At 35.2% G+C, this 15,663-nt stretch overlaps 1 protein-coding gene across 2 annotated transcripts; it reads right to left on the minus strand.

Moving 5' to 3' along the window:
• On the minus strand, positions 1-9,934 carry LOC108200645 (mitogen-activated protein kinase kinase kinase NPK1). Of its 2 annotated transcripts, XM_017368866.2 has the most exons (18): positions 9,484-9,934; positions 9,148-9,189; positions 7,456-7,521; positions 7,213-7,323; positions 7,053-7,133; positions 6,855-6,932; positions 6,663-6,745; positions 5,819-5,900; positions 5,610-5,710; positions 5,264-5,303; positions 5,093-5,152; positions 4,965-5,017; positions 4,658-4,850; positions 4,342-4,563; positions 3,913-4,244; positions 3,745-3,812; positions 2,662-2,757; positions 1-275 (listed from the first exon to the last, which is right to left on the minus strand). In XM_017368866.2, exons 1-18 carry the CDS (start codon positions 9,751-9,753, stop codon positions 193-195), a joined length of 2,061 nt encoding a protein of 686 aa, XP_017224355.1. In that variant the 5' UTR covers positions 9,754-9,934; the 3' UTR covers positions 1-192. The 2 variants fall into 2 exon arrangements, with proteins under 2 accessions (XP_017224355.1, XP_063941086.1); XM_064085016.1 differs by lacking the exon at positions 1-275 and having other exon boundaries at positions 2,156-2,757; positions 9,484-9,897.
• Positions 9,935-15,663: the final 5,729 nt, after the last annotated feature.

Consider the following 15,663-nt stretch of genomic DNA (forward strand, 5'->3'; position numbering starts at 1 on the left):
GCAAGCAATCCAATGGTAATAATTAATCCAGCAGTGAAATTCAAGTTTTAACATAAATAACAACAGAGGGCATTCTCTTTCATAAAACTGGGAATCAAAATAGTTTATGGCCTATAAAAAGGTCTTTTGCAAATCCATAAAATTGGGAATCAAAATAGTTTATGGCCTATAAAAAGGTCTTTCGCAAATCCATTACAACGAAGAGAAAGGTCGCCAGCATTCGAGCAACAACATTAAGAAGTTGTCCAGGGAATCAAAACAAATTGAAAATGAACCTGCAAAAAAAACAGATGCAAATATTTATTTTCTGGTGACAATGGCCTTATTAGCCACATATAAAAAACAGAGCCTTGGATAGTGTTCCAATAATTACAAGACATACTAAAGCTGGAAAAAAATAGTATAAAAACTTGAGCTTGATGAAGCTGATAAAAAAATCTTCAGAGGAAAAAGAGAATGAGTGAGTGTTCACTAATTTTTGTCAAGAACAGGGGTGTATATGTATAGTATAACTCATAGGGAATATCATTATCTATGCAAGAGACTTAAGAAAGTTACGTGGAGATTATACTTTATAGTTTCTGTATATCATGTGAACTTATAGTAGTAATTCTTAAGAATTTATTGCCATTAAGCCTGTCATCATGAATATTAATTTTCACATAAATGACGATTTTCAGGGTGACTTGGAAACATACCTTTAAAGGAAAGGGGGGCTTTCTATCAAAATCTCTCAAGTTCGCGCTTGATATAGCTAGGCAAGTCAACTTAAAACTTTTATTCACAAAATTGTATATTACTCCCTCCGTCCCATTTTATGTGACCTCATTTCTTTTTTGGGACGTCCCAAAAAGAATGAACCCAGAATACTTACTATTTAACACTACTTTTCACTATTACACCCACTAACTCTATATTTTATACTCTCTTATTATTAAATAAACACTATTACACTCACTACTTTTCTCCATTATCTCAAATCTATTATTAAATATTGATGGGTCCCACCACTTTACCCACTTTTCAACTACATTTACTACTTTTTCTTAATCTCTGTGAAAGTCAAATCCGTTCACATAAAATGGGACGGAGGTAGTACAAATCTTTTAAGGTTTCACTATTGAGTATTGACTTATTATTAATTGATTACAGTTTCTGATCTTGTCCTGGCTACTTGTGTTAATCAGGGGTATCTTCATGAATGTCAACCACGCCCAGTTATTCATAACGACTTAAAACCACAGTAATGATTGAACCCAGTAACTATTTTAAGATGAAGTGTTTTATAACAGCGTCATGGAAAAGAACAGCACACATTACAGAAATGGTGCAAACAGGCACCATGTTTCTGTAACTTCTACTATGACTTCCGTTATTTGCATACCTTGACCCACTGCAGGATGATACTCGATAGTATTAGACTAAGACCTATTCAGGTGTTGACAGTGTAATATATTAGAGGTAAGCGCAAGTGCAGACCATTTTGGTTTTTAATACAGGGACAGAGATCAGCAGCTGATCAACTAATATTAATATTGAACATGTAAACAAACGTTAAATCTCACAGATGATGACAGGGCCTTTTAGCGTCCATGAGAAGAGTCCAAGTCTCTTACTCTATGCATGTTTGTTACTCCGTCCCATTTAATTTTATACATTTTTTTCTATTACTTAACACGTGTTTCAATGCTCTGTAAAATATAGTTTCATAACTTATTCTTAAGATTATTTTTCTTTTGAATAAAGTTTTAACATCCAAAGTTTTATTCAGAAAAAGAAAATCTTAAAAATAAATTACACAACTATACCTTACAGAAGCATTAAAATGTGTGTCTCGTCCCCGTCCTTCAAAATAAACTATCCAGGGGCAGGGGGCAGAGGGAGTATAGTTTATCATCATATTACAAAGCATCAGCCCAAGCATGAAGCAACACAAGTTACTTGTAGGTAGCCTATACATCCTACTACAATGAAAATCAAGTTGGTCAAAGTTGGATGTACCCAGTCAAAAGACTGCGGAGGGTCTTGATCTCATCCTTTATTTTTCAATTAGGGAACTCTACCAAGCACCAATCACAACATACAATATATGTACCAAATTATTTTTTCACCCCAGTAACCACAATAAACTTTAAAGAATATTCAGAAACACAAATTGAAAACCAATTGCAAATATTGAAACAAAAATGGTTACATATTAGGAATAGTGGGAAAGGGTATCATACTGTGTTGGCTGTATTAAACAAGATAATTGCCCAATTAAGACAAATTTATGCACACAAGGCTAAAAGAGCTCAACAGCTACACCCCTCTTCCTGGTCATACCAGATGAAAATCCGAAAAAAGAAATGGTAAGATCCTAGTTTTTATGATATGCTTCTATTATCGCACACATTACATACAAAAGTTTGCTACTCTAAAGGACATGAACTGGACATATTGATATGCAGGAAACTGGATTGAGCCATCTTAAAGCTGTGAAACTGCTAGTTTCATCTAAAATAACTAGCTCGACTGCACTTCCATTGCTTCAACCAGATTAAGGAACACAGCAGATGTATGTCAATGAGGAACATCTAAGATTCCTCAAAGAATCATCAGCATAATTCCATTGCTTAAGTTTAGCATAATAGACACACTCACATGCATACAATCACTTGCCTGGTGATGCGAACCTTGACCTATCTCTTTTTCGGTTTAAACCTCGATCTTTTGGAGATATAATTTTTCCTCCGCCACCTGATTGGCGCATCATCTCTGTCCCAGTAGAAAGCACAATATTAAGAAAACATCTATAGTGATGCAGATGTGAGTTCAAGTGCTGGTCGAAATAGTAAAAACCCAATGCAAGATAAGATGCTACAAGACATCCTACTAGTTAAATGGCACATTTTTATTTATCTGAATATGTATGAATATTGATAAGAATGGTTTAGACAATTAGTTTCTGAATAATCTAGAATAGATAAAAACTAAATCCCGCACAGTGTTGCATGGTTCCCTGGGTCAGATCTCCCCTCAGGTCAACTTACATGTGCATGACTGCTTTCTTTCTTATTAAAGAACAGTGGACAGATCTACCGATCTTATTATCAGGGACTCAGGGGCCTCACTCCTCAGTGGAGCACCCTCAGCACTCAGTCTCCCCGGACACAAATTAGACTGCTGCTTATTCTTTTCTTTCTTCTGCGACTGAATTTACATGCTAGCTCTAACTAAATGTGGATATTAAACTTATTGCAGCTGTGTTGTTCATATTCGAACTTTGCACACATGTACGCTAGAAGTAATTACTAATTAGTCTACATCTATTCTACAATTGAACAATCATTATGCACCATCTTTCGTTAAACATATCATGTTACCTACATAAACTTCTAGATCATTTATTGCCCATTACATATACAGCATTCAAATTCACTTTTTTGCATCATTCAAGTCTTTATCAAATATTGAGGTCACCAGTATCTACGCATACAGGTTCCGGGAAAAGAGATCCTAAGTAATACATTAAGCCCATGTTACTCTCCACTCTCCAGGCATGGTCTACTATACATGATAGTAGTATGAAATTCCTTATTTAGATTAACATTTTGTATTTCCATCAGTTTGGGAACCGGATTTATCATATAGTTTAAACACTTATTTGATACCAGAAAAGAAAAGTGAGCAATAAGCTGACCCTCTTCTCACCCTGAGCCTCTTTAAATCCTTACAGGGAACATATAATCTACTGACACGTACCTCTCTTTCTCTCCAACTCTTGGTCAAGTTCCTCTTTCCACTTTCGTTGTACTTCAGAGAAGCTCATACTGCCAGTGAAACATTTTTTCAAATAAATAATATTATATATTAAAAATGATGCTGAATTGCTGATAAATGAATTACAAACTTATTAGCTGATTGACTAACCCTGGGCTAATAGAATTATGTTGCCCATCAACCTGAATCCCTTTCTGATCATGAAGCTGGGGTGATAGATGTTCCCCAGGACTATGATTACTTGTGCCACTAATATTTGATATGTGTGTTCCACCACTTCCAGGACTTGAATAAATTGCAGACTCAACTGCGGTGGGAGTGATAGGCACACGACTAGGGGACCGACTTTTAGGTGGTAACTTTAAGAAATTTAGTGCACTTCCATCAGATGTACTTTCAGAAAAAACTGTAGAGCTGGTAGCATTAACACCATTGTAGAACTCTTCGTAGAGGGGTGTTTGCATTTTTTTAAGTTCTACAGCCTGTGATATAGAATAAAGAGTTCAATATACCATCTGTCTATTACGTATTGAAACAGAAGAAAGAAGGAAAGAAATAAATAAAGAAAGAATGAAAAACCTTCTCATCCAAAAAGGCTCTAATCTTAGACTCAGTAAGTTCATCATCATCTTCAGATAGTGATTGTCCACAATGAAAAGCAAAATCAATTCTTTTTCCGGTTGAACAGCAGTCAACTTTACCATCTGGTTGGTTATCATCCGAAGTCGTTGGCCTTTCCAATTCATTGGTCCCATCAGATTTGCAACTCCATTCATCAGGCTCACACATGGGATTGAAGCTCTAGTACCAGTATTACCAATGTATTAAGCAAATCTAAGAAAAATAAAATTAAGCATAAATTCTGGAAAAGACAAAGTAAGAGACTTTTTCATACCTTATTAATGTCACCACACAATAGAGGGCTCATTTTAGTTTCTGCATGCACTGCAAAACCATCTTTATTGTCAATCAAACACATATCATCACTGTTATCTGCTTGCCAATCATGTCCACTTTCTGCTACATTCACAAAGTTCACAGTTGAGAAGTCCAGAGTACCCAAATTGCAGACATCACTTGAGGTGGGGCTGGTATCAAATACAATTAATGATAGTTATTTTTGTGTCCACATAACAAACCTTTACCATCACAATTATATCATACATCAAACAAGAGAAAAGAAAAAACACCACAATACTTACGAAATATCCATATCTTTCTCGTGTAATCGGATAGGAGCTTTCAAGTTCTCCTCCTGAGCAGGAAGATAAACAATATGAGCAATATATATAAACTATACACCTTAAAATTCAAATCGTGTTAAACCAACCATAGAGGTAGTAGAAGCAACAGGAAGAGATTGCCAGGATTCCTTAGTGACGAAGGGATGCTGCATGTGACTAGCAAAGAATAAGTATACTGACACATTTATTTGGTATTTAGAAAAAGACATTATAATGCTTAATAGGCTGCTGCATTCATTAAATCAGATCATAATTACCTGCAGCAAGTCGCAAGCGGTTGGCCTCAACTCTGGTTCCCTATATAACAAATATATGATATTAACATGATAACATTACAAAGTAAAAATGTAAACAACGATAATATTGAAGTAAAGCATATTCACATGAGATGGAATTATGGGAGCCCTTGAAAAATCATACTGTGAACCTAAACGCTGCCATTTAATGAAGATGTTTTGTGATTTTTAATGACTCATAACTAGAGAGTAGAGCTGTACAAAATAATTGCTTTTCTTAAAGGGAAATAGAGTTTAGTAGTTAGGCTTCCTGCAAATAGCGTATGCTGACTATAATAAAATAAATAGTAAAAAAGGATTTACATACTTTTGTAAACACTGAAGCAGAAAATCTTTTGCTTCAGCAGAGAGATGATCAGGGATTGGTGGATGAGACTTTGTACTACCAATATGGAAGAGAGCTGCGACCTGGAAGGACCTATAAATTAGTATATTGCACGAGGAAACAACAATGCATGTAAATATTATTTGAAGTTAAGACACTATTGACCTAGAATTTAAATATTTTAAAGAGACCTCTTGGTATTGTTCGCTCCAGGGAGGCTTTCCTGTAGCCATCTCAATTATCGTACATCCAACACTCCATATATCCGCAGAGCTGGGTAGAAAGCAAGAGTAAGTCACCAATTAAGGACCATTACTCAATTGCAAGATGATGTGAAGCTAATACAGTAGCAGACCATAAGAATAGTGATGCAGATTTAAGGAATAGAAATATATATATGCAGAGAAATAACAATGTCACATGTTCACACTGCTGTACCCAAAAATATATATATATATATATACAGCACTAATATTCTGCTACAAACATATATTTTACACATACATAACCACTCTGCTATACAATGTTGTGGAATTTGACAACAATTGATACAATACGAATCATTTTGTGCAAAATATTTTCTAACAAATTATCACTTCCTGAGTTTCTGGAACAAGGAGTAGCAAGTCATTTTGTGACTGAATATAAGTAACTGCATATACACATAAGTACCCACTGATAGGCTATTAAACCTTGAACCAAAACTATTAGTTGCCCTTTCAATTACTAAGTGGATTCTGATGAAATTCTGTACCACAAATATTAATCATTTTCTGAAAGTTTTTTAGTCCAGAAAGGATATCTTTTGTAGAAAAGCATTTTGTGCCGATCTAAGTGAATGCCATTATATATGATAAAAGCTCAACATCAGGAGATAGAATATTTATGAATGCGAGATTTCAGTTGGCCCCTTGATTTAAAATGTATAAAAAAAAAGTCGAGGCTTATATCAAATAATATGTAAGATTCATACTTATTGCAACAAGTACTACATTCCGTCTTGATCATACATAACAAAATTGTATTAGTCCTTACAAACTATGACCGGTTTGCAGAATTACTTCCGGAGCCATCCAGTATGGTGTACCCTTCATGGACTTGGCACCTGTTATCGTAGCCTACAGTAATTCCGTTCCAATCAAATAGGTTATTAATTATCAGACAACTGATATAATATAGAGCCACAAGTACACAGACAGTGTGAAGAAACATAAGCCTGTAACTTACCAGCTCAACAACTTTCTTGGATGCACCAAAATCTGCGAGTTTAATGCATCCTCTATTATCAACAAGAATGTTTGCCCCCTGAATGTAAATGAGAAACAAAGTTTACTGTATGGTTGCGAAAAATTAAAGATGTATCCACGCACTCATGGACACACACACATACAGATACAGAGAGAGAGTGAAAGACAGAAAGAGAACCTTAATGTCCCTATGCATGATACCATTTTTGTGAAGGTAATCAAGTCCCAACAGCAATTGTTTTGTGTACATTCTTACAACCTAAGTGAAAAATGCAGCATAAGAATCACACAATTAAAAAGAACACAGATGAAAAGCTTAGAAACAGATGATCACTTACAGCCTCAGGGAATGACCCGAATTTCCCTAGTAGGGATGAGATTGAACCTCCGGAAACAAACTCTAACAGGATATTTAGAGTTTCTTCCTCTTTCACAGTTCCTAAATATCTCTGAAAAAAATTGCCAATATAATGAGAAAGAAGGATACATCTCCGAATAAGCATCACACGTACAAATTATAAAGGAATAAAAAACCTTACTGAACTTTGAAATAGTAAAAAGAATATATAGACCACACTTACAACAATGTTTGGATGAGAAAGATTTTTCAGAAGTTTTACTTCTTCCTCGAGCTCCTTTATATGTGCCTACTTGTACCAATTAAGAGAGCAGGATATTGTCACGGTAAAGAATAATAATTTGATAACTCAAGGCCAAGCAATAGATGGAAAAAAAACTGTAATGAATAATCCAAATGAATTTCCGTCATAAAGGTCATCCAAGATAATAAATCTATTGACATTTTGATTGCTCAAGTTTTCATTCTACACCCTATCAGTAAGTACCAGTTATTCTTTAAGGATGGTAAATGGGAAGGTACCATTGGTCTGCCTGGCGGCATGACCAAACAAGAATTAGCACATTATCTACTGAAAATAGTATAAATATGTATTGACAATACATGTCTATGTTGCCCAAAATTTTGAACTTCAAGTGCCAATGTCAGACACTTGCCACTCTAATGTTCATTTTTGGGCCAAAAATATGTTTTAAAAAAATTACGAAAATACTATCAAATTAGCCCCTTGAACATGTATCGATACTGGATCATTCCAGCCAAAATTGAGGTTAGATAAATACATCTATGAATGAATTTGACTTTCAGACAGAAATATAACATAGTAACTATAACATATTTCACGACATTTTTCGGTAATCAAACATTTAATAACCTAATCAACAGACACCATGAACAGAAAGACGTTGAACAGGTAATAAAAAGACCAAGGTAAACATGTCACTATGAAATAATGTTCAGGGAACCTGCAGTACTACAGTTTTACCACTTGAAGGCTTGAACGCAAAATTATAATGTCAATAATTTACTTTCTGCAATCAGGGACAAAATAATATATCAAACTAATCAAATTATTGCTCGAGACGATACACTTTGAAGTGTGAATTCTATGCAATAGAGAGTCACCAAACAACATACATATCTTTCGTAATATTGGGAGGAAGGAGATAAAATCAACTGTAAAACGAAGCAGGTCATGGGATAGAGGTTGGGGAATTAGCCTAATGGTAAAAAGGCAATAATCTCCGATGACAAAGGTCATGGTACAATTCATCACTCCTCCCTACCTGATACTTACAAAAATAACATAACCATTACAATAAGGGGGGGAAAAAAGGATAACTTGACTGTAAAGGCAAGCTGGCATAGACCTACAGAATATAAAAGACTCATGTTTTCAAACAATAATCATATCATAATTCATTAACAACTTACCAGTCAAGTCTTTACTAGCAAGACTGATCAACGATCCTCTAATAAACTATAGACAAGTAATACTAGCAGAAGTAATAATTACCAATTGTAATAACAAATTTTTGATACATAAACTGCCATTACAAAAGACCCAACTGAACCTAACAAAAGAGCAACCCCTTTATACTAATAAAGCTTAATTGCAATACATTGTGATTATGTATGAACTGAAACTACTTTAAAACAAGCACAACTGAAACAAAAACTAAAAAATCGAAGATTAACAGAATCGAAGGGGCAATTAGCGAGAACAAAAGTTCAACATTACAACCATGGAACCCAACAAAAATCCAATGTCTTTATAATAATGAAGATAAACCTTAATTGCAATACGTGATTTACAAAACAATCAAATCTGACAACAAAAACAAATCATCAAAGCCTAAATAATCAAAAATCATCTCAGTCAAAGTAGCAATTAGCGAAAACCAACAATTCTAACCTGAGCTTTCTCCTTGGAAGCATTATTCGCAACAATCAAAACCTGAAAACAAAAGCATCCAATCACCAAACATATACCTACAATCTCAACAAATTAATTCTTCTTCACAATCTACGATATTTTTATCCTCAATAACTTAACAATATCGAAAAATCACTGCTCTTAATCCTAACTTAATAGCATATTACAGTCCCGACAAATTAACCAATACTCTCAATCCTCACACAACGATTTTTTAAATCTCAATCCTAAAACAGCTATATTTCTTATCTCGATAAATTAACAAAAGTCTCCGGTCACGAGACTACTAATTAAGAACCGAAACAACAAATTGACCTGTTTAACCGCAAGTAACTCTCCGGAATCGAGATTCATTCCCATATAAACCTGACCAAACGCGCCGCAACCGATCATCTCGCCTTTACGCCACCTAATCGTGGGCGCAGTGGGCGAATTAAGCGGCTGAGGCGGCGGCGAAAGCTTGGAGAACATTCTGGACTTGCGAATACACTTGATTTTGTCGACTAGGGTTCCGACGGCAGTGGAGTCATCGTCCGGTGATCGGAGAACGAGTGATCGGCGAACCGATCCGAAGATGTCTTGCATTACAGATCGAATTGAAATCAAGATGATATCTAGGGTTTTAAATTGTGTGCATAGATTTTGTGAGTGGAGTAGCGTTGAAAAGTGTGAAGAGAGGGGGGAAAGATGGGCGGATTTGGTTTTTTGAATATGAGACGGCAACGTCTATGTGACACAAAAAAATTTCTTGACCCGAGTCTCGCTTGACTCTTTTTTTTTTAATGATATTTTCATTTATCATCTTATTTTAAGTTACTACTCCCTCCCTCCTTCCCGACGAATTGTATACGGTTTCCTTTTTGTAACGTCTCATTAATTGTATACATTCCAAAAGTAGTAAACTTTTATAATATAAAACATCATTACACCATCTACATTCTTCCACCATCTCCATTAATATAAACACTATTAGAGCATCTTCGAGAGCTTCCTTGTTGACTCCTAAATATAATATATAAAATGTGGCTCTTAGCAATTTAGGACAAAGTTAAGAGTGTAAACTCCAACAATACTCTCTACATCTCTTCTCTATTTCATATTTTATTCATATATTGGACTCCACTATAACAAAAGAGAGGGAAAGATGGAGGTGAATTGGAGGGAAGGATTTTTTTATTGTGAAAAAATAAGTTAAGAGCAATGTGGTGGCTAGGGGTGTACACGTTTCGGGTTGGCTGGTTTACCGGAATTTAACAACCCAACCCAATTAAACCGGGTTATAAAAATTTCAAACTAATCTGAACCGTGTAAACCCTAAAACCAAACCAATTTGTAGTGTTTCAGTTTGGATCGGTTAGTCGGTTTACTAATATATATATAAAAATTGAACAGATGCTCAACTCTCCTATGCATACCAGTATAATCATATCAGACTATTAGGTAAAACTGAAACATGTACGGCTAATAATTTAAATATTTCATAATAAATTTTCTGATATATACAGGTTAAGAAACTTTACCTTTGGATGTCCCCTTGATGTTTCAGTATGTGTCTTAGGTTGTTCTGGTAGTAGTATGCAGGGTCTGTGTAATAAACTAATAGGTTATAGTAATGGCTCCTATGTTGTTTGGTCGTTGATGTAGCTACTCTCTTCTAAGAGATGGTTTTAATAAATAAATTTTGCTTATAAAAAAATATATTCGAAATGCTGGGCTATGCATATATATAATATTTATAATATTTTATTTTTTATTCGGGTTGGTTTGGTTCGACCAAAAAAAACTCAAACCCGTAACCAACCCAATTAAATCGGGTTTATATTTTTTTAAACCAAATACATACCGGGTTCAAAAAATTCGGGTTGGTTCGGTCGAAAAGTGATCGGTTCGGATTGGTTTGAACTTTGAGGAGAAAGAAACAAGAGGCTCTTAGAGCATCTCCAGCAGCATCTTAACCCATTCCTTAAATATAATATAAAATATTGGATCCTAGTGACTTAAGATAATAGTAGCTATTCTCACCTCCAACAATATTCCTTATATTCATTCCTTATATACTATTTTATTATTAAAAGTTACCATTATTGCAATAGGTGAAGAGAGAGAACATGTTTGTATTCAAAATTTATTATAAAATAAGATTTAGGAGAGGAGAGAGGTTACCTAAAGATAAGGCATGGCTAGTGGATCTTAGTGATTTAGGGAATCACTAAGATACTGTTGGAGTGGATTATTTTCCCATATTCCTCATATTTTGGTTTAAGACTCCAAATAGAGAAGCTGCTGGGGTTGCTCTTAGTGATTTATAGAGCCACTAAGAGTCTCTTGGAGCAACATTTTTCCTCTCCCTCCTCAAATTTTAAGTTAGGAGCCTAAATGAAGAGCCTCTTGGAGATGCTCTTACACCCACTACTTTCCTCCACTATCTCAAATCTATTATTAAATATAAATGGGTCCCACCACTATACCCACTTTTCATCCAACTTTACTCATTTATTACATAATTTCTTGGTCTTCGTGTCGCAACCATTTGTATACAAATGGCTGGGACGGAGGGAGTAGCTTATAACCAGTGTCATGCGCGGTTATTTATAATATTTGTAATTTTATTATTTATGTTTTAAATTTAATTGAAATATAAACTGGTCATACCAATTTTTAAATTTTAAATCTATGAATTTGTTGTATTGTGATTGGTGTGTTTGTTGTGAATGCAAGGGAGTCTATTATTATTTTAAAAAAAAATGGAAGCCAATCAAAACAAGGTAAACTTATTAGATTTATCTTTATTGTGCGCCCTAGGCACACCATAGAAAAACCGTACGTTGCATAAGGGTTTTTCTAGTCTGTGCCCGTGCGCATATGCTAACCACTAAAATCTATGAATTTGGTGTATTTTAATTAGTGTGGTTGTTGTGAATGCAAGAGTGTCCATTATTACTGAAGAATGTAAGCCAATTAAAACAAAGTAAACTTATCACATTTTGTGTTTATTGTGTGGGCACATTATCGAAAAACCGTTATAGAAGGATTTGTTTAGTGTGTGCCCATGGTCACATGCTAAGCACTAAAATCTATGACATTGATGTATTTTGATAGGTGTGGTTGTTGTGAATGCAAGGGTGTTCATTATTACTAAAGAATGTAAGCCAATCAAAATAAAGTATGTTAGATATAATTGATGATTACTAATGTTCTTAAAGTTTGTTTTAGAACAGGAATCATCAGAGTTTAATCTGGAAGCTGATCAGAGTTTAGTAAAGTCTGACAGAGTTTGGTAAAGTCTGACAGAGTTTGATAAAGTCTGACCAGAGTTTACATAGTCAAGACTCGTCAGAGTTTACACGTGGAAAGAGCTCAGAAGCGGATATACTTCAAGGAAGGATAGAAGCGGAGGAGTGATTTGCTGACTATGGAAACTAAACAGAAAACTGGAGCAATCTTTGATTGATAGAATTCATAGCAGATTTATAGGATATCAAATCAGAGATTGATTTTGTAACTGTGTCTATATAAACACAGATTAGGGTTACTCTATAAGAGTTGAGTTATCGAGTACATTGTTTAGAACCCTAGCAGCTCTTAGTGATACAATATAAATCACTGAGAGAGTTTTTGTAACCATCAAAGCTTTGTGAATATAAGAGTTTATTGATTACAATTTCTTATATTGTCTTACTGTGTTACAGATTGTGGTCACTATATCATATTATATAGTGAGTTTATAGGACCTAACAAGTGGTATTAGAGCCAGCTCTGTTAAGATTACTACAGTGAGATCTTAAACACAATCATGTCTGAAAAATCACAAGCTTCATCCTTTAGAATTCCAATCCTTAAGGCATCTGAATATCCAGTCTGGAAAGAAAGAATGATCATATTCTTAGACTCTGTTGATCCAGAATACCTTGACAGGATTTATGATGGACCACATATGCCCACCAAGCTCTCTGTTGGGATTGCAGATGAACCTCAAAAGATGGTTCCAAAAGAAAAGAAAGATTATACTCCAGAGGACATCTCATCTATCAGTAAAGATGCAAAGGTGAAACATCTGTTGCATAGTGCCCTTGATAATGCAATGTCTAATAGGGTGATTGGGTGCAAAACTGCCAAACAAATCTGGGATGCTCTGGAAACCAGATGTCAAGGAACTCAGGCCATTAAGAAAAACAGAAAAACAATCCTTACACAGGAGTATGAGCACTTTGACTCAAAATCTGGTGAGTCTCTGACAGATCTGTATGACAGATTTGTCAAACTGTTGAATGACTTATCTCTGGTGGACAAGGAATATGATCTTGAAGACTCAAACCTCAAATTTCTTCTAGCTCTTCCTGAAAAATGGGATTTGAAAGTCACTACAATAAGAGACAATCTTGATCTTGGAGAAATGTCTCTTGATGATGTTTATGGAAGACTAAAAACTCATGAACTTGAAATGGAGCAAAGGAGCAAACGACATGGAGGAAAATCAAAGTCTGTTGCTCTGAAAGTTCAAGAGGAAGCTGCTAAGAGCAAGGGAAAAGCTCATGTCACAAAGTCTGACATTGAGTCATCAAACTCTGATGACTCAAACTCTGATGTTCCCTCAGACTCTGAAGAAAGTGATGATGAGATGATGCAGTTAGCAGCATTGATGGTGAAAAGCTTCAAGAAGTTGGCCTACAAAAAGTTCAACAAAGGCAAAAGTTTTTCAAGGAAAGACAGAAACTCTGACAGAGTTTATGACAAGAAGAACTTCAAGAAGAATGAGGGCAAAGAAGGGAAAGCTGGAAAAGCTGACAAGTATACTTGTTTCAACTGTGGTGAAAAGGGACACTTTGCATCTGAATGCAAGAAAGCTAAGAAGGAAAAAGAAAAAGCCTTTATCACCAAGAAAGGAAACTGGACAGATACATCTGATTCAGAAGAAGAAGTCAATTATGCTCTGATGGCAAACACTGACAACAACTCTGAATCTCCTGCTAAGGTACCTCATTCTACTCTTGCCTTTGATACTGAAGATATAACTGAGTTAAGATTGTTTCTTAAAACTTTGCATATCAGCTTTAGAGATCAGACTTTAGAAAATGAAAGATTAAAATCTGAAACTCTGAGTGTAAAGAAAAGGAATGATTTTCTAGAAAAAGAATTAGTTCAGATGTTGGAAGTTCAGAAAGAAAGAGATGATGCTGTCATTGTCAAAGATGAATTATTAAAGAGGTATGCATCTCTTCAATCAGAACTTGCTAAGGAAAGGGAGATCATAAAGACATGGACTAATTCAGGCAAAACTACTCAAGATATCTTAGGTAGTGGAAACTGGAAGAAAGGACTAGGTTACACTGATAACTCTGAAGCTGAGTCATCAAAAACAGAGTTTGTCAAAACTCAAAAACCTAAGGTTAAACCTGTCAAATTTGTTGTTGAATCCTCTAAGTCTAAACAGAGTAGACCAAAATCAGAGATTAACAACAATTTAAAATCTGATAAGCCCAAACAGGTTAACATAGGACTGATGACTCAGAAACAGCTTAAACATAAGCTTAAAGAAGTAAAGTCTGATGACAAAAACAAGGAGCCTAGGAAAAATAGAAATGGCAAGATTGGTATAGACAAGAGTAATAACTACATGCCTGTTCCAAATGCACCTAGGAAGACATGCCATAACTGTGGTAATACTAATCATCTTGCTAATTTTTGCAGGAAGAACAAGGACATTAACTCTTTACCTACAAAGTCTGGAGTTAGAAAACGTAGTATTAGATATATACCACAAGATCCATGTTTTCATTGTGGTAGTTTATGGCATTCTATTTATACTTGCAAAGAATATCATAGTTTGTATTATGATTATTATCAATTGAAACCTTCTTTAAAGGTTAATAAAAGCTCTGCAAGTACAAACTCTGTTTCTAGTACAAACTCTGTTACAAAGTCTGTTAGCTCAAACTCTGATAATAATGATAATTCCGCTGCAAAAGCTAACAAACTTAATAAGGCCAAGGGATCCAAGCAAGTCTGGGTCCTTAAAACTAACAATTAGTGGTCTTTGTGATTGCAGGGCAACAGGAAGAATATTCTAGTCTTGGACAGTGGATGTTCAGGACACATGACTGGAAATAAGGCCCTGCTGTCAGAGTTTGTGGAGAAGGCTGGCCCAAGTGTTTCTTATGGAGATGGCAACATAGGAAGGACTCTGGGATATGGCAACATCAATCTTGGAAATGTCATCATATCAAATGTAGCTCTTGTTCAAGGGCTGAAACACAATTTACTCTCTGTCAGTCAGATCTGTGACAGAGGATATCATGTTGATTTCTATGAAGAACACAGTGAGATAGTAAGCAAGTCAACAGGCAAAGTGGCAGTGACTGCTCACAGACATGGGAATATTTATGAAATCCACTTGCCTACAAACTCTGAAGGAAAAGCAATCTGCTTGTCTACAAGAATCTCTGCAGAAGAAAGTTGGAAGTGGCACAAGAAGCTCTCACACCTGAATTTCAACTC

The sequence above is a fragment of the Daucus carota genome, chromosome 9 (genome assembly GCF_001625215.2).
Source record: "Daucus carota subsp. sativus chromosome 9, DH1 v3.0, whole genome shotgun sequence".
NCBI classification, from domain to species: Eukaryota; Viridiplantae; Streptophyta; class Magnoliopsida; order Apiales; family Apiaceae; genus Daucus; species Daucus carota.

Coding starts and splice junctions, on each gene's coding strand:
- LOC108200645 (XM_017368866.2), bottom strand. CDS start 9,753: ATGCAAGACATCTTCGGATCGGTTCGCCGATCACTCGTTCTCCGATCA. Junction 6,746..6,854: donor CCAAGAAAGTTGTTGAGCTG/GTAAGTTACAGG, acceptor GAATTACTGTAG/GCTACGATAACAGGTGCCAA. Junction 4,564..4,657: donor TGTGTGGTGACATTAATAAG/GTATGAAAAAGT, acceptor TACTGGTACTAG/AGCTTCAATCCCATGTGTGA.